This window comes from Typopeltis vanoorti, chromosome 16 (assembly GCF_054136105.1).
Source record: "Typopeltis vanoorti isolate ZY-2024b chromosome 16, IOZ_Tvanoo_1.0, whole genome shotgun sequence".
Taxonomy (NCBI): domain Eukaryota; kingdom Metazoa; phylum Arthropoda; class Arachnida; order Uropygi; family Thelyphonidae; genus Typopeltis; species Typopeltis vanoorti.
Window position 1 is genome coordinate 61,930,089 of NC_143564.1, and position 19,459 is coordinate 61,949,547.

The window sequence follows — 19,459 nt, forward strand, 5'->3', positions numbered from 1 at the left end:
ACAAGTTAGTTGGCTGAATCTATGTCTAAATTAAACATTTTTTTTGTTTTGTTTTGTTTTTTAATCTCCAGAAACCAAGATTTTAAGGACTATCTAAGGTCCACAAAGTGGGAGCTCCATTGCACCAATTGTAGTTGTCATAAACTGTCCTACCTATCAGATTCTCATTACTTGGCATCTGGACACAACAGGCATATTGGCAGGACATCATCCTACATAAAAAGTTTCATACTTTAAAACTATACAGAAACTTCCACTTCCACTACAGAACAATGACCTTCTAGTGAACTTCAATGCATCATTTCTTTTTCACAAATGTACCAGTAGATGTTACGTTTGCTTCCCCCCCCCCACCCACACACTTGTGAACTCTTTAAGCATTTTCTTAAATGTGGATATTTTAGCTGGAACAACCAGCTACATAAACAAACTGAAGGTATTGCAATGGGCTCCCCATTGCTAACATATATTAGGTTTTGTCTGACTTCTATATCAGAAAGATCTTTCACCATCTTACAAAGCTGTCAGATGTTCTCTTTAGTGTCTGCTATAAACCTGCTCACACAGACAGATAAGATACCTTCATGCTGCTTCATACCACCACCATGTTTAGAAATCAATGACTCTTCAAAACTTTAGCCTTTGTGATAGAGCAAATTTCATTCTCAGAATCAGAACTGCATCTGGAACAGCAGGTTTTACCATAATTTGAGCAAAACAAGTACAATTAAAAAAAATAAAAATAAAAAAAACTTTGTCAAACTCCCTAAAAGAACAACAAACTCCCAGTCCTAAGCTATTCTCTCTCTCTCTCTCACACACACACACACACACAAAAATCTCTGCCTTACATCAAAGACAAAGACAGCTGAATAGGATCACCCAAAACAATACAGGATTAGCCAAACCTGAGGAGGATCAGGTTTGGCTAATCCTATATTGTGGTAGTTCCTTTCTTCCTGAGGTGGATCAAAAACCACCAAGATCCTCTTTCCTTTCCAAGTGTCTATCCCCTGCCAGTGTGGTATACAATCTTTTGGACAGAATGGACTACCTTCGTCATATAAAAATTCATATGACAAACCAAAAATGGATTAGCACGACATATCTTAGAAAGAGACCACTTATCAGGTTGAACAAGGCCAAGTTATTACACAAATTGCACAGAGATCATTCTTGGAAGGCACATGTATTACAGAACCCTAATAACAGCAATGGAACATGGCGGTGTTCTACACAAATTTTTGAGCACCGTCTTATCTTTTCATCAATGTTAACCATTTAGATGGCTGCAAAGGGTGTAACTCTTGCATCCAGTTTCCTTGCATGTCACTTCCTTGTTCTGTAAGTCTTTTTACTTTATCTTTTTTGAGAGTGCACTATTCAAGGGATTTGGTGAAACATGCTGATGTTTCACCAGCATGTTTCACCAATACTACTGGATAATGCACACTCAAATTTGCATTATCCAGTAGTAAATTGTTTCATTCTTATTACACTTTGTAGTTCTTCCAGAAGCTTCATCATTAGCACTGCATTACTTTTCATAAAATTCAAGTAGATCATGACAAAAGTCAATGGCAAACTACTGTTTGCCATTGATTTTTGTCATGGAATCATACCTAATATTGCATATGCAGATCTGCTTATTATTGTACTCTTTATTGTAATATAATTATTTAGTTGTAAAAATTATGAAAAAATTCATTTAACCCTTTGACATATAAATTATTTTTAAACTCTAAATTTGTTTGAAATTAACGTGAACTTCGTAATGTCTGCGGTACATCAAAATCAATTTTGAAGTTGTGAAAATGTGCTGAACAGAGATGATTAGTGGTGTTTTTAGTATAAACTTCATATTTATTTTATTTATTTTGTCATTTTTGTTTTATTAGACTGCTGTATTTCGGCTTGGAATTGCTACCCTTAGAATCAGGAATTGTTGGTTTTTGGCCTTCCTAATTTAAGACTTCATATGTTAGTACTCTGGGCTGAAAGATTGGCACCTTCTTTTCTATGTGTGATGACTTTGCATTTGCAGTGAAATTAACAGATGAATGGAAATGCTGGAGAGAAATAGGATCCCGACAAGGCACTTATTTATTGATGCACCAGAGTCTAGCTTGAAGGCATTAGTTTCTGTGCTCTAGAAATAAATACCCCTGGATTCTAGTAGTTTATGCTATCCATTTGAAGGAATCCTATGAAAATATGGGTTTTCCTCTTTAATACATTAACTATGATGAATATAGGTGGAACATTTGTGATCTCAGAGTTGTGCCACCTTTTAATGGCTTATAGCTAGATTTCACAAAATATTGTTGGATTTCATACAATAATATTTCTAAAGATTTCTATTATGACTGTAAAATACAACCATATACAGAATTTAGTACCCATGGGCACTGTTTAATACTTGCAGACATTTGATTTGGCATATTTTTATTTTTCAAGAACATTATTAACAGACATTCTATTGTGCAAATTATAGTCATAACATTTTATCTTCTGAATTGTTTTGTTTTTGGTTTGAAGAGGTAGCTTTCTTCATTTAACACTCAAACTTCAGAGATTGCTGTAATGAATGCATTTGACATTCTCGCATGTTTTGGACTCCCAATCCTGAAAGGTTGTAAAGTGTAAAATGTTAGCACTGTGGATATATTCCCCTCTCTTAAATAATGTTTTTCATATCATCTGGAAACCCTTCTCTAGAGAAACTTTTTTAAGCTACTTCAGAGCTCTGAATAAGAAGAGGAAATATTTCAGCAGTTGGCAAGAGGGGGTAAGATCATCCCTGGAAATTGAATGAGTGTAGTTAGATTAACTTCTAGACTAAATTTCTAGGCTAATTTTTTGCTTGGAAAGTGATGAATGAGTGGGATAGGTTGCTAGGGTAATTTTTAAGTTCTTTGTTTGTTAATGAGTTCAAAGAGATGTATGATAGATATTTTATAGATAATTTAATTCTCTCATGATGAGTCTTTGGACTCCATTGAAGTACCTGTGCAACAACAAGAATAATACTTGTAGATAAACTTATGCATTGGTTACAGATGACTTTAAATTTTTCAGGAAATGACAACATAATAATAATAATAATATTTTGTTACTTCTTTCCTTGTATCAGTTCCTAATATTACTATCAGTCCAGATTGCAACTTAAATTTGAAATAAATTTGTTGATAGTCAATATTTCAGTTTAATTTTTGTGAGAAATTAAACTTGAAATGAAATTTAAGTTATCAAGCTTCTAGGAGTTCTGTTTTTGCTGTGACTTGTGTTTTCATAAGCTTCACAGCAATCTCATCACTAGTTTTTTATTCTTTTTAGGCTGATGATGATGAATCTAAGAACCTAATTGAACCTAATCAAAACAGGCAGCACATGTTCATTAATTTTTGCCAACTTGCCATGCAAAATATAGGTTTCTCATCTTTTTCTTCCTAGTTTTTATACATTTTGCATATCCATATTTAATAATTCATATTTAAATTCAGTAATTTAACATTGTTCCATGTCTCCAATTTATATACTTTTGTTTAATTATATATTTTTGACTTTTCACTTCCTGCAGTCACAATTTCTGTACTGTAAATTGAACCTTTAATTAAATATTCTAAAAAATGATACATAAATATGGAAAGAAAATATAATAAATCTTTCATATTTATATTCCATATTTATATATCTTCAAAAACAAAATTTGATTATTATGGCTTAAAAGCTATAGATTTATGCATCTTTGATTAGTTTAATATTTGGAAAGCTCTGTTTAAATTAATTCAGTTATCTTCTACATTATTGTTCCTTAGGAGCTAGATGAAATTCTGTATTTCAGAAATCAAAATTAGTAGAAGAGAAAAATTTTTTTTTTTACTCTTTATAATGATCCTTTGTGTGTGGAGAAATTAGTTGAATTTATTATTTTTTTAGAGCTTGGGCTGACAGACGTATGAAGCTCGATCAGTGTTTGGAACTACAGCTTTTCTACAGAGACTGTGAGCAGGCAGAAAATTGGATGGCAAGTCGAGAAGCATTCCTCAGCTCTGATGATATGGGTGGAGATAATGTTGAAGCACTTATTAAGAAACATGAGGATTTTGATAAGGCCATCAATGCTCAGGTACTTGTTTTTTGTTGCCTTCTGAAATCTTAATTACAATTTTTAGTGTATTCATGGACAATTATTGTATAATAATTTTTGAAATTTTACTGCCATATAAATTAGCAGATACATTTCACTTTTTCCCCCCCTTTTCTTTCTTTTTTTTGAACATGTAGGAGGAAAAAATAGCAGCTTTGACAGCTCTGGCTGATCAGCTTATTTCAGCGGATCACTATGCTTCTGATGCAGTTAAGGATAAAAAGGAACAAGTTTTAGACAGGTTAGTATAGAGGAAATAATGTATTTATTCCTCTTTTGAATTTGATATTAATTGATTACACATATGACTTTAACTCACAGTTTCTGAAATATGTTGAGACATGTTTTCATAATCATTAGGTGGAGCGCCTTATTTAATTTAAAAAAAGATACAGAAATGTTTGAAATAATTGTATTTTCCTGCTTCAGACAAGAAGAATTTATCATGATTGCTTGAGACAGTAGCTTTTGGATTGAAAATCTTTTGACTCAACTTGTGGGTTTCTGCAGATTGTAGCCTGAGGAGGTTAACCCCAACTGGCAATGACGTCTTTAGACGTCCAGCTAAAGCTGGATACTATTCTGTAACACCCGATGAAAACATGGATGACATGCATTTGACATGTGAGAATGTCAGATGCATTCGTTATAGAGATAGTGAGACCAAATTGCACTTCTCATCCACCTTTGCGGGTACTGTCCGACCACAGATCCGAGACCCTAGTCTGGAAACTTGCAAGAAGAGTCAGTTTATGTTGAAGGGGAAAAAGAAATAAGCTGATGTACGAATTGGTCACCAACACGCAAAATCACGTACTTTATACATAAAATTTTCCAACTGTTATATTAATTTGTATATATTAATTTGGTATATTAATGATATAGAGAAAGATTTAAGGGGACGAGATATTCAGTTTTATGCTGATGATGCAAAAGTATGGAGGGCAATAGTTGATAAAGGTGATGTAGATATTCTGTAGGATGATTTAAATGAATTGGCATTGTGGGCAAAGGATAATGATTGTCAATTTAATGTTGCAAAATGTTTGGTTATGCACTTTGAGTTGAACAGGTTACGTACTGTGGATTGCACTGATGGTACTGATTGCAGGAAATTTATGAGGCTAGGGACTTGGGGGATAGATAGTTGAAGTTCAGAGGGCATGTTGCAAAAGTTGGTGAAATAGTCTAAGGATTAGTTGGATGTTGGAAGACATGCTATCAAGTAATAATAGGGAAGGTTAACAACTGTAACAGCTGTTTGTAATAAAGCCATCGGATATAGTAATCGCTCAACTCATGACAACATTCAATTGGATTGATTGACACAATAACCAATCACAGCTGCTAGGTGCTGAGTGAGCTCAAAATTTAAGCTCACCTAGTCACGCCTGCTCAGCGGTTTAAAAATAATACACAGCTAAGAATTTGACATGATGCGCCCACTTTACATCTTTTCGAATGGCTCGAAGGTGTATGCATTTTGAAAGCACACCCGGGCTATTAACACAAATGTAACGCAATGTTTACGCTACAAAAAAGCTCTTTCTTTATGAAGCACTAATGCTTTATTAGCCTCGTGAAGAGGACAATGAAGCATTAGTACAGTATATTGTGTTCAATTTTAGGAATCGCATGAAGTCTGCGAACAATTGAGTGAGTCTTAAATGAGAATAAATGCAAATATATAATATCGGTGATACTAATATTTCGTGGATGAGCACCGCACACCTAGCACACTCGGAATATTCGCCCCTGGTATGTAGAAAGGTTAGTGTGGGTCTCCCACATCGAGTCTTCTGATTCCATGGAGATATCTGTATAATAATAATAAAGTAAGTCAGCCGGTGCTCTGAGAGAATATAGAGAAGAAAATAAAGTTATTTGTAAAGGTAGCTATGCAAAATTCATGAGATGACTTTTGTAAGATTTAGAAGAAAAATATCATGAAGGTGGTAGAAATATTTTGTGGCTATTGAAAAAGCGAAGAAATGTAGTGAAGAGTAGTCAGAAAGGAATCAGAGACGATAAAGATGATATAACAACTGAAGAGAAGGATATTCTGAACATGAGGATTAATCCCTCAGAAAGATGATTAAATAAGATAATCAGTGAATAAGGGCAGTAATAAATATTCAAGTGAAGAACAGTCAAGAGTACATAACAAATATTTGAGGTAGAAAAAAGTCATGAGGAAAAACTCAACGTGGAAGACCTGGATTGATGATATTTGACCAGAAATACTCAGATATTGAGATAAAATCTTTACAGCAGAGAATATCATGCAAACATATTCAAGAAAAGACTAAGAAAAATTGTGGATGTAAATCTTGAAGAAAAACAAGCTAAATTCAAGCTAAATATAGATTGGCAGATCAGATTTTTACTTTAAGACAAACAGTTCAGAACTCATGAAAATATGACAAAGATCTCTATTTAAGTTTGGTAGTTCTTGAAAAAAGAATCTTTTCCAGGAATGAACTCAACAAGAATGCAGTCAGGAAGAGATATGCATACTTGAAGTAAGAAAAGCCATCAAAAATCTGAAATGTGGATAGGCAGCTGGAGTATATAACATTTGACTAGAAATGCTCAAATATGAAGATATAAGAATTTTATAGTGGTTGCACTACATAATTCAGAATGCCTGGTCAGCAGGTCAAATTCTGGATGTTGGAGTAGTAGTACTCTCATAGTACCTATAAAAAGGGAAATAAAGCTTAATGTGATAGCAATGGCATTTCCCTATTGAGTGATCCTGGTCAGATTTATTCAAGTATACTTCAGAAACGGCTAAGAAAAATTATGAAAGGGAAGCTTGGTGAAGAGCAGGCTGGATTTAGGCCAAACATATGCTGTTAGGATTAGATTTTCTCTTTAAGACAAATAGTTGTTGGGGTGCTTAAGGGCCAAAGCTGTATAACTGAGAGGAGACCTCCACATAACCTTTACAGGAATGTGGAGAACCGACCAGGGCTTCTGACCTAATGTCCAATCCTCACTTTCTCGTGGTGCACCCTTTTAGGTATCTACCTGGATACTGAACGAATGAGGATGGGCTGGCAATTTGGGATTTTGCCGACCAAATTGTATTCTTATTGTCTTAAACCATAACGGGCCCGGTTAAACAAGGCCCCTGTTGTTTTCACCAGGAAACCAGGGCGAACAGCGAAATGTCAGCTACTGGAACAAATCTGAAAACACACCCCAACTTAATATCACCAGAATTGAAGATCGGTACTATCAACATAAGAAGCCTGAATGGCAAAGAAATAGAGCTAGCTGAGGAATTAGATAAGTACCAGATCGACATAATAGGGGTGACTGAAACAAAAAAGACAAAAACTGGTGAGATCTTTCTGAGCAATAAATACAAAATATTATATTTAGGCAATGACAATCAAGGAAAAGAAGAAGTAGCCATAGTATTCAACACTAAATATGAGGCTAATCTTCTTGAATGGCAGGCAATTTCAAGTAGAGTGATGTGGGCAAATATCAGAATGGTGAACTGGACAATGAGACTTAGTTGTGTCCATGGTCCCACAGAAGGTTCTCCTAAGGTAGAAGTGGAGGAATTTTTTGAGGCTTTAGAAAAAGCAACTGACACAATGAAAAACGAAAAGTTGGTCCTTGTTGGGGATCTAAATAGCAGAGTTGGAAATGATTGTCAGATACAAAAATATTTTGGGAAAATTTGATGATGATGATGATGACGACAAATAGTTGAGAAGTCTTGGAAATATAACAAGGATGTGTATTTAATTTTCATAGGTCTAATAAAGGCATATTACAAGATGCCAATAGGAATGCTCTTCAAATTGCCACAGTTATATGGATATTATATTGAGTAATACATAGTCTCTATTTGAGCTGTAAGAGTCAGTTGAAGGAGGTACAAGAAGTTGGTTTGATGTTAAATCAGGTGTGCGACAAGGGTGCACATTATCTCCACTGTTATTCATTATCTATATGGATCACATTATGAAGGAAAATGGTGTTAAATCTGATATCAAAATTGGTGATTTAATCTCAGCTCTTTACTTTATGCAGGTGATATTATGCTTCTAAATAAATCCAGTGCTAGTCTGCAGGATTCTCTGCCTAAATTGAATAACCATTGTAATAAATCTGGTATGAAAATCAGCATTAAAAAAAAATTCAGCGGAACTACTGAAAACATCAAATGCATCCTGAATGGAAAACCTATAGAATAAGTAAAACATTTCAGCTATTTAGGCACAATTTTTAGCAGAGATGGCAAATTAAATATGGAAATAAACGACAGAATTAGCAAAGCTGGTATGACAGAAAGTCAGCTGAATAATGTTTTTTTATGAAATAAAGTAATTAGTCAAAACACTAAATTAGCTGTATATAAAGCAGTGTTCAAACAAGTTTTAACTTGTGCATCTGAGAGTTAGGTTAGAAATATAACACTGATCAAAAACAGATATGAGAGTTCTGAGAAATACTAGGGGAGTGAACAGATGGTATCAATGGCAGTATTATATTAAAAATGAGGACATTAAAAAAAAGAACTTTCCATTCCTAGCATTCAGGAATGTGTTAGCAGTGCAAATCTGAGGTGGGTATGGTCACTTAAACAGAATGGTAGAGGAAAGATTAGCAAAACTATGCCAGGTTAGCAGGAAAAAGACTCAGAGAAAGACCATGATCTAGCTGGACTGATGCAGTAAAAAGCCTTAGAAGACATAAATATAAGATCTGATAATTTTGAGGTATTGACAGATAACAGATTAATTTGGAGGAAATTTGTTGATCGGAAGTTAGGATTGCATGAAAAAGTTACATCATCACTATCATAGTATCTTGTACATCCCCTGTGAAGGTACATATTAAGAATTTGATGATGACGAGTTCTGGAAAAGGTATGTGATAAGAATGGCTGTTCAAAATCCTGCAGTTATATGGTGTAATCAGGACATTGTGCAAAACATAAAAGTAATTTTTAATTAATTAAGCCAGCAATGAGAATTAAGGAGATGACTGAAGATGGTTTAATGTAAAATCAGAATTATGATATGGCTGCATGCTATCCTCTTATTTATCATCTATGCGGATCACATTATGAAAGAAAACATTAAACCTGATATCAAAATCAGATATATTTAACTCATCTCTTTACATTATGATGATGTTATATTCCTAAATAAACATAATACCTTCAAGAAGTAAATTAAATAAAAGCTGTCAAAAATTTGGCATGAAAATTAGCAATAAAAACTAGAAAGGAATGTCCCCTTAAACTTATTATCAGAATTGGAAATACTCAATCTTTTATTGTATTCATTTTATTAAAAATGTAATCATACGATATTTTCCATATTTTGAAAATGGGCAGGAACATTGTAAACATTATGTTTACAATGCTTGCCCAATACCATCAATATGATACACCACATGCAACTTTTTCAACCCTAAGACCATGGTTCTCAGTAGAGAACCATAGAAGAAGAAGAAAGACATTTTGGCAGCTTAGACAATTTCAGAAATTGGTAAATTAAATATGATAATAGTTAACAGAATAAAGAGGGGTATTGGGAACCATTTAAATATATCATTCAAGTGGTGATTTTCCAGTTGCTGATGTTACATACCAGATGTTAGAGATGTATGTCAACATTGAGGTAGATGAACAAGAGTTATTAAGCATGTTAAAAAATATGAATGTGGACACAGCAGTGGGACTGGATGGCACATCAGCCTATGTACCACGTAAACGTGCAACAGAATTGGCATTGCCTCTGATGAAGTCGTTCAATCTAAGTCTCATCTCTGGCAGGGTTTCAAGGGAGTGGAAAGAGGGTAAGATAGTACCATTGCATAAAGGTGGCTCCAAAACAGACGTAACCAACTACAGGCCAATTAATATATCGAGAGTGGCTGTTCAAGTATTGGAAAAGTTGGTGAAAGGTAAAATACAACAGTGAGTGGATAGGGATGCGATACTCTATAGTGGGCAGCGTGGCTTTATAAAGGCGTGTCCTGTCTTAGTAACTTATTCACATTTTATAATAAAATGACAGCAAAATTGGATAAAGGTAATGACTACACCATGATACTGCTCAACTTTTCCAAGGCATTTAACATACCACATGGAAAACTAGTACAAAAACTAGAGGATGGGAATGGATATCAGGTTAGTAGCATGGATAGAGGGATGGTTGACGGACAGACACCATAGAGTAGTATAGAGTGGAGTGTAGGAGAATGATGGTGACTAGTGGGATTCGGTACTAGGGCCATTACTTCTTAATTTGTATATCATCGACATATGGAAAGATTTAAGAGGGCATATTCAGTTATTTGCTGATGATGCAAAACTGGAGAAGAGCAATAGTTGATAAAGGTGATGTAGATATCCTGCAGTATGATTTAAATAAATTGCCATTGTGGGCAAAGGATAATGATTGTCAATTTAATGTTGCAAAATATAAGGTTATGCACTTTGAGTTGAAAAGGTTGCATATGGTGTATCATATTGATGGTATTAGTTTGCGGGATATTGATGAGGCTAAGGACTCGGGGATAATGGTGGACAGAGAGTTAAAGTTCAGAGAGCATATTGCAAACGTTAGTAAAATAGCTAACTTTACTTGGACGAATTACTTGTTGAATTACTTGTTTACATGTTGAAAAACATGCTAACAAGGAATTTATTATTCTCTTTATAAGGATATGATTCGGCCAAATCTTGACTGCTGTGCACAGATTTGGTTGCCTGGGTTTCTTGGGGACCAGGAGATGGTGTAAAGAATTCAGAGATGATTTACCAAGATGGCGACAGGTCTGTGGAATACTCCCTACAAGGATAGGTTGATGATTTGTGGGTTATAAAGTTTAGTTGATAGGTGGAAATGAGGGAACATGATAGAAACTTTTAAGATATTAAGGGGGGGGGGGTTATAAAATTGATGTAAGTGAAATTTTTCAATATATGACAAATAGTCAGAGAACTATCTGCCATCCATGGAAGTTGTGTAAGTGTAGTTAGTATGAGTGTGCGAACCCTTTTTTTTTTTTTTTTGCATGGAGAGTGGTGAGTGAGTGGAATGGATTACCAGAATTGGTTGTGATTTCCCTGATGGTGAATGGATTCAAGGAGAGGCATGATAGGATTGGTGCATATGATGGTTGTGGGTCTCCCTCAAAAAGTCTCCAGACTGCATGGGGATGCCGTTAATAATAAAATAGATTTATAGAACTTGTTTTAATTTATTGATCAGAGCATTGTGCTAGAAATAAAACAGTTGATCAAAGACTAGAGACCACAGTGATCAGAGTTCTGAGAAAAATTAGCAGAGTGACCAGATGGCATAGTGACAGAATCAGATTTAAAATTATGACATTACAAAGGAACTTAGTCATGTAAGAATGTGTAAACAGATATAATCTAAGCAGGTATGATTACTTGAATGGGATGAGGAAAGTCACTTACAGAATATTAGAAGAAAGTTTTTTTCTTTTTTTCTTTTTTAAGTATTTGATGCTAGCATAGGAAAATGAACCAGAGGAAGATCAAGATCTAGGTAGATTGATTAAAATGTATGAATTATTTGGAGACTCCAGAATTAACAGGTTAATTTAGAAGAAATTTGTTTACAGGAAGCCAGGGATAACATAAACTTAATTATGTAGTACTAGTACTATAACACCCTCTACTCCCTTGAGGGGTACATTTCAAGAATTGATTTATATTTATATATAAGGGGTCACTACCACTGTGGCATATGGAAATATGACTTCTGCATTGCTTCAACCTTGGTATCGCCCCTGGGTCTGGCTCCCGTTGAAGAGACCTCAATAAAGGTTGAAATCAGTCTGGGTAGTGACCCCTTCCCATAATGCATAGCATTATACATGTCTGCAAGGAGATGTGCTTTGCATTATGGGATACCGAGGAAAGTGATGAAAACTCAGTCCACCTTTGCCACGAGTTTCCCCATTCCTGAAGATACTTCAGGCGCAAACTTTGTTTGCTTACATTTGGATAAAGGATTAAACTAAATATATAATTTATAATCTAACCAAGTGAAAAAAATTTCCAACATCTTTCTCTAATTCAGAGTAATTTAATAATAAGATGTAACACCTTTTAGCCACTGGCATATGGAAATATGACTTCTGCATTGCTTCAACCTTGGTATCACCTCTGGGTCTGGCTCCCACAGACGAGACCTCAATAAACATCGAAACTGGTTGGAAGCTTGGGTGATGGATGGCAATGCTGTAGCCAATGAAGTTCTAACTGAGGCTCAGCTGTTGCTGTTACCCAGGTAGAGGGGCAACGAATGGCAATGCTATAGCCCATGAAGTTATCTGAGGCTCGGCTGTTGCTGTTGCCCTTTAGATGAGATATGAGCAGTTCTGCTTGGTGGTGGTGGGGTGGGCCTGCCACTGGGTAGAGCCAATGCTGAGAGTTCTTCTCAGTGACGGCATTAAGCCTGTTACTGAGGGGAACAACCACTGAGTTAAATGATCCTTTGGGTCACTCATTGTTGAGTGATCTGGGGGATCTCACGAGTTTTTGGAGAGGTAACCCTGCACTTAAACAAAGAAACTGGTCTGGGTAGTGACCCCTTCCCATAAATTATACATGTCTGCAAGGAGATGTGCTTTGCCTTATGGGATACCAAGGAAAGTGATGAGAACTCAGTCCACGAGTTGCCCCAGTCCTGAAGATACTTCAGGCGCAAACTTTATTTGCTTACACTTGGATAAAGGATTAAACTAAATATGTAATTTATATATCTCTCACCAGCTGTCTTCCTTATGTTCAGTGACATTTTTTCTCAGATCCTGCCTGTGGTTTTGCTGATGCTAGTGCCCTCCATTCTTTTTCATCATTTGAAAAATCTTATGTTGCTCAAATGATTTAGACTTCAGGATTTTTCATAGCTGGTGTCTTGGATGCTGATGTCCTCACAATTCTTGAGTGGGGTGAAGTCACCTGACAAATTTTAGTGCCTATGGGTCCACAGTCCTCCTATCTTGTTTCCTGGAAGGGAGCTTACTTTGTTCCTTTTGCTTTTGATGGTATTCCAATCTCTAGTTGGTATTAGTTTTCTCTTCTTGAATTGACTCTCATATCTAGCTTATTTTGGTCTCCAATGGACTCGGTCTTTTTTATTCAGGATACTCCTCCTTCTCTCTCTCTCTCCTGACAGTTTAATTAATCCCAGGTCCACCCAATCTTGAAATATTGTTCTCACATTTGGAATGGCGGACCTGGGGGTCTCCCTTGGAATTGTCAGTCATATATAGAGGAGACAATCCGCTTGATGGATACTTTTTAGACTCTCTGAAGTCACCTTTTTTCTGCTTTTTTTAAACTTTTTTTTTTTTTTTTTTTTTTTTTTACACTTTATTGGGTTCTGGTTTGCTGCTCTAATCATGTTACTGTAGTCATGAGTACTTTAGCTGCAGGCTTGTAAAGCTGGCTTTTTTTTTTATTCCTTCACCATCATCCTGTGTTCTTTGAAGTGGTCATGCTGTTTTCCTTATTGGGTTCAGCTCTGTCTTTTTTGGGAAAGAGATTGCATTTAATAGACTGCATCTTTCTCCCCAATAGCCCACACATGGTACTGTTGTGTTTCTGGGATTGATAAATAAAAAGTTTAGGTGGAATACAATGGCTACCAATTCAGTTTGTCAGTGTAGAGTTAAACTCTGGGATGAAAAATGTACAGGCTATGTATTCCATAAATGGAACTGGATTGTAAGAAGTGGATGAGTTAAAGGTGGACAGACTTGAAGTTCAGAGGTGACATATTGCAAAAGTGGGCAAAATAGCTGAAAGGAGCACTTGGATGTTAGAAATGCACCAACATGTAGGGATAGGGAAGCAAATTATCTCTCATAAGTTTTTGATATGACCACATCTGGACTATTGATGTGCAAATTTAGTTTTCTTGGGGATGAGAAAATGGCATGGAGAGTATTCAGAGGCAAGTGAAATGATGACTGGCTTGTGGAATGCTTATGGATTACAAAGTTTAGCTAATAGGCAGAAAAGAGAATGTATGATACATGCCAGCAAAGGTTGGTCGATTGGTTGAGCCTCTGCTACTAATAGCTCGCAAAAAGTTAAGCAAGGTTGAGCGCAGTTAGTAGGCTGGAAGGGATGAAATCGTTTGATGCTGTTGGCACACTTTCCCTCGATGAGTCTTTGGACTCCCTGGAGGTGTCACTTAATAATAATAATAATAATAATAAAACATAAGTTACTAAAGGGATTTTATTGAATAAATGATAAATTTTTCAGTACATGGCCAGATGGCAAGTATCAGGGATCATTCCAGAAGTTGTATAAGATTTAGAGAGTGGTAAATGAATGGAATGGTTTGCCTAAGGCACTTATGAATACCTTGTCAATGAAGAGGTTTGTTTAAGGAGAAGTATTATTATTATTAAGAGAGTCCTCCAGAGAGTCAGGAACTCATTGAAGGAGGCCATACTTTTGGCACCATTTGTCATACCTGTTCTTGAATTCCTTCATGCTACTTTGCATACACACAACATCCATTGGCAATCCATTCCACTCATACACCGCTCTATGAGAGAAAAATCTAGCCCTCGCCTCCATAAAATGAAAAATTTCATTTACTGAAATTCTGTATAACCCTTTCAGAAATTTGTAACTCTCAATCATATCACCCTTCTTTCTCCTGTTTGCTAGTATCTGAACTCTACAGATTACCTTCATAATCAGTATTGAGAATTTGTAGAGTTCAGTATTCTACAATCCTGATATAATTTCTGACTCTTTCTTCACTGTATCAAAATCACTACAGAAACCAGGAGACCAGACCTGTGCGCTATAGTCCAAGTCAAGTCTTTCGCATTGTAATGACTTCCATATCCTTACATGTCAAGGTTTGTTTCAGTATTGCAATTATCCTCTGAGTTGTATTTACAATTTTTACCATATGATCCTTGAACTTCAACTTCCTGTCTACTAAAACTCCAAGATCCCTAGCCTGATCAGTTTCTTCTAGCATAATCCCACCAGTATAATATGACATTGGATATCTAATCACACCAAAGTGCATGACCTGAATTGGCTGTCAGTCCAACATTGAACTGGCAGCCATTTTCACATGCACAATTTTAATCATTCCAGTCAAATCATTCTGCAAGTATTGCATATTAGCTGCATTCCTGATTACTCTGCATCATCAGCAAATAGTTGTATGTCAATGAGATACAGCTGTTTGCTGATATTGAGTCATACTGAAAATTCTCTACTGCCTCTGTTTAGGGTTCTGTAGTTTTTTAATTGTAATTTTGAAAAGTTTTATGCAAATGAATTGGAGATTATAAAAATGAAGTTTTCATATCTGCTAGTATTTACTGGCCTGTCAAATTCGTCTCAATGTCATTAATGTACAGATTGAACCAAGGACTGATGTTTGAGGTACAGTGGAACAAGGACCTGATCTTTGAGGCACACCACTGGTTACCTTGAATCCTGCAGATTCACCCTTCCCCCATACATGACTTTTTTGATATCTGTCAGTCAGCCATCCTCTTTTCCATGCCAATAGTTTATAATCCAATCCCATATTGTCCAATTTCTGCAACAGTTTTCCATGCTGTATTCTGTCAAAAGCAAAACCCAGAAGTATCATGGTTTATCCATTCCCCTTGTCTAATTCAGCGATAACATTATTATAGAATGTGAGCAAGTTGCTAAAACATGATCTTCCCTTAGTAAACCTATGCTGTTTATTGTAAAGTAGAGATTCTCTGTCAACCCATTTCTGGATGTGAGTCCTAACCAACTTTTTCTAAACCACCACTCCTGAGATACTGGTTGGTCAATAGTTGGATACATTGGTCTTTGCACTACCCTTGTGCAATGGGATTACCATACATTCTTTCCACTCCTGCAGAATCTTCCCTGTTCTGAGACTGAAATTGTATAGCCTGGTTAATGGAAAAGCCAATTCAGCTTAACATTTTTTTAGCATCCATGCTGATATCCTATCAGTTCCTATTACAGAATTCTTATTCAGTTTGTGTGCTCTTTGTACTTCCTCCTCATCCACATGAGTTTCCTCATACAGTGAAGAGGTAGCGGTGAGTTCAATATTGCATATTCTATTGCAATAACTTTTAGAAAAATGGCTACTCATTAGTTGAACAATCACTTCTGCATCAGTCACCCACATACAATCTGCATTTAGTAGAGTTATTCTTTCAGATTCATTCTTGTATAACCAGTTTCTTTTTATACTCAGTCTTAAGCCTTCCATACAATACTTGTGACTCCTCTGGCCTGCTGCTTATAACTCTCATAACTGATATCATCTTTATGCACACCACATGGTATTCCTTCCACATCATCTTGTTCTTACAAATCTCTTGCTTAATTAGATTACACATCCATTTCGTGCCTACTCTATTTATTCTTCAAACTCTATTTTGATATTTCCTCATTTTAAGCATTTTTTAAACACTTTCCATACACTGTCAATATCCTTCCCATCCAAAGAACTGATACCATGGTGCAGAACCTAGCATACTGCTGAGGTGGTCATAATTTCTTGCTTTGTAGTTCAGCTGGATTCCGTGGAGATGCCTTTATTAATAATAATAATAATTACAATTACATATACAATTACAGTTAATTATGACAATAATTAATCAGTAATATTAATAACAATAATAAAGTTTTCTGAATTTGGAGATTTTTGACTGTCAGCATTGAGTCATATTGAAAATGCTCTACTGCCTCTGTTTAGGGTTCTGTAGTTTTTTGTTGTAATCTTGAAAAGTTTTATGCAAATGAGTTTGAGATTATAAAAAATGAAGTTTTCATATCTGCTAGTATTTACTGATGTATAATAATAATAATAAGGCATAATACTTTGTAATTCATAGATGGCATCATTTGAAAGAAGCCTTGATAGAGAAGCGTTCTAAACTTGGAGAATCTCAAACACTTCAGCAGTTTAGCCGGGATGCTGATGAAATTGAAAATTGGATTGCTGAAAAACTTCAGATGGCAATGGATGAATCATATAAAGATCCTGCTAATATTCAGGTAAATTAAAGAATATGAATGCTTATTTCGTTTCATTTATTAAACATTTAATTTGATGTTATCATCATCATATATTGAAAATATATTTTGGATAAAGTCCCATTAAATAAAATCAGTTCTACAGTAATAATTTTTGAGGCGATCGGATAGATATGCTATGAGAAGAATTAATAAGTATTTTGTGGGTGTATATATGAACCTTGTTTGATTAGAGGATGAAGTGCTGCTTGAGAGGCAAGATCTACTTAATAACTTAATACAAGAGGACGAGATAGTTAATATTATATATCATTTGCGATTGGTAAGATTGGAGATAGAAATGATGTATTTCTAAGTAATTCTAAGGACTTTAGCTGGTTATTTGTCACAGGAGATACTTGGCTTGAAGTTGTTCTCAGGTTGACTACTGGCCCTCTGATTGGTCAGATGCCTTCCTCACTTTATTCTGTCTTTGACCTCTAATCTTTAAAAAAAAAAAAGAAGAAAGAAACAAAAGAAAGCAGAATTCAAGCTAAACCGGGAACTATAGAGACCAAACTTTTATATTAAGACAGTCAAGAAATCATTGGAATATAACAAATATCTGTATTTAACTTTTATAGATCTGAAAAGACATATGATAAGATGCTGAGAGAAATGCTTTTCCAAATGTTACAAGTGTGTGTGTGTGTGTGTGTGTGTGTGTGTGTGTGTGTGTGTGTGTGTGTGTGTGTTAATTGTGAACATTATACAGGCTAATATATTTAGCCATATTTAAGTCAAGTATGGCCATACTTAATATTGCAATGTCAGCAGTTAGACTTAAGCATATACAGGAAAATCATTTGATGTAAAATCAGGTCTAAGTCAAGTGCCGTCCTCACTGTTGCTAATATAACAATACCTATATAGATCACATTGTTATCATTATCATAATTTGGCCTCCATAGAGATACTCATCATGGAAGGTTGTCACTATTACACACATGAGCTCATCAAACTGTGTCTTAAATTCTTTTACTGTTTTTGCCTTCGACACATTCTCAGGCAATAAATTGTACTCACAAATCAATCTCCATACAAAAAAATCTTGTCACTCATCTGCTCACACCCTTCTTATTACAGCATTCATATAGCATCTCTCTCTCTCTCTCCATTATTTGAAAATCTCTTAGGATATATATATGTCAAAATCTATCTAATAAATGTCAATCTATATCTAATAAATCTAATATATATCCTAGTATAATATAATATAATATATATATCCTCATATAAAAATGTTAAAATGATAAAATCTAGGATATATATGTCAAGAACTAATGATGACATTCAATGTCAGAATTATATAATATGAAGATGTTAGAAAGAAACTTGACATTATAATTCATAAGTGTGTAATTAAAGCTGATCTAAGATGGCATGGTCATTTAAACAGAATGAAGAAGTGAGAGAGGAAAGGGTAGCATAACAGTCATTTGATGCCAAGATGACAGGAAAAAGCCTTAGAGAGGAAAATAAGATGTACGCAATATCAGTGCAGTTAGTATTATTGCATTAGAGGACTAAAATGTATGATCTCACAAACAATAATTATTTTTAAAGGAAATTGGATTTTTCCTCTTTCAAACCAGTCAGAGGAAGACATGCAATTAACAGACATAATATGTTTCATAGCCTTAGTTTTGCCATAAATCAAAATATCTCTTAGAAGAAATAGATGATTGGAAACTAGTAATAATGTAAAATAAAACAGGCCCTCGGCATTGCCCTCTCCAACATGCTGCCTGACAGGTGTCAGTAGGAATAAAACACCTTAGTGTTTTAGGAAACTAACAGTCAGGTACTTGAGGAGTCTTGAAAGATTCCGCAAGTGTTACAATTAGGTTCAGTTCTATATACTATGTACCAATGTTTTTGATTTAGCTGGTGGCAATTAATGTGGAGGTTTCAACTCTGAATTTCATATTTACTTTTAAGAAGACAGTGGAGTTGAGTAGGAGTGATGCGGTCAGAATCTAAAGAATACAGTTTAAAGAGTATGAAAAATTGGTTTGGTGAGGATGAAGCTAAATGTATAAGGATGTTTATCAGAAGCTGCCTATATTCATGCATGATTAGAGAGAAGTGGAGGAACAGCCAGTTCACTGGAGCAGCATTTATGTATCGAAAGACAATGCAGAATCAAATAATCTATGGGTAAAGTGGGCGGAAAGACTCAGTGAGGGAAGTGTCATCTGTTAAGCAAATGACTTAAA

General features: G+C 35.2%; 1 protein-coding gene across 1 annotated transcript in view; it reads left to right on the top strand.

Annotated features, from left to right (window-relative positions):
- The window catches only part of alpha-Spec (alpha spectrin), a 509,808-nt gene that overhangs the window by 304,139 nt on the left and 186,210 nt on the right, over positions 1-19,459 (top strand). The window contains exons 31-33 of the mRNA XM_090406229.1: positions 3,940-4,129; positions 4,288-4,391; positions 17,060-17,222. Coding sequence (XP_090262355.1) covers positions 3,940-4,129; positions 4,288-4,391; positions 17,060-17,222 — 457 coding nt within the window. The remainder of the gene's footprint in view (positions 1-3,939; positions 4,130-4,287; positions 4,392-17,059; positions 17,223-19,459) is intronic.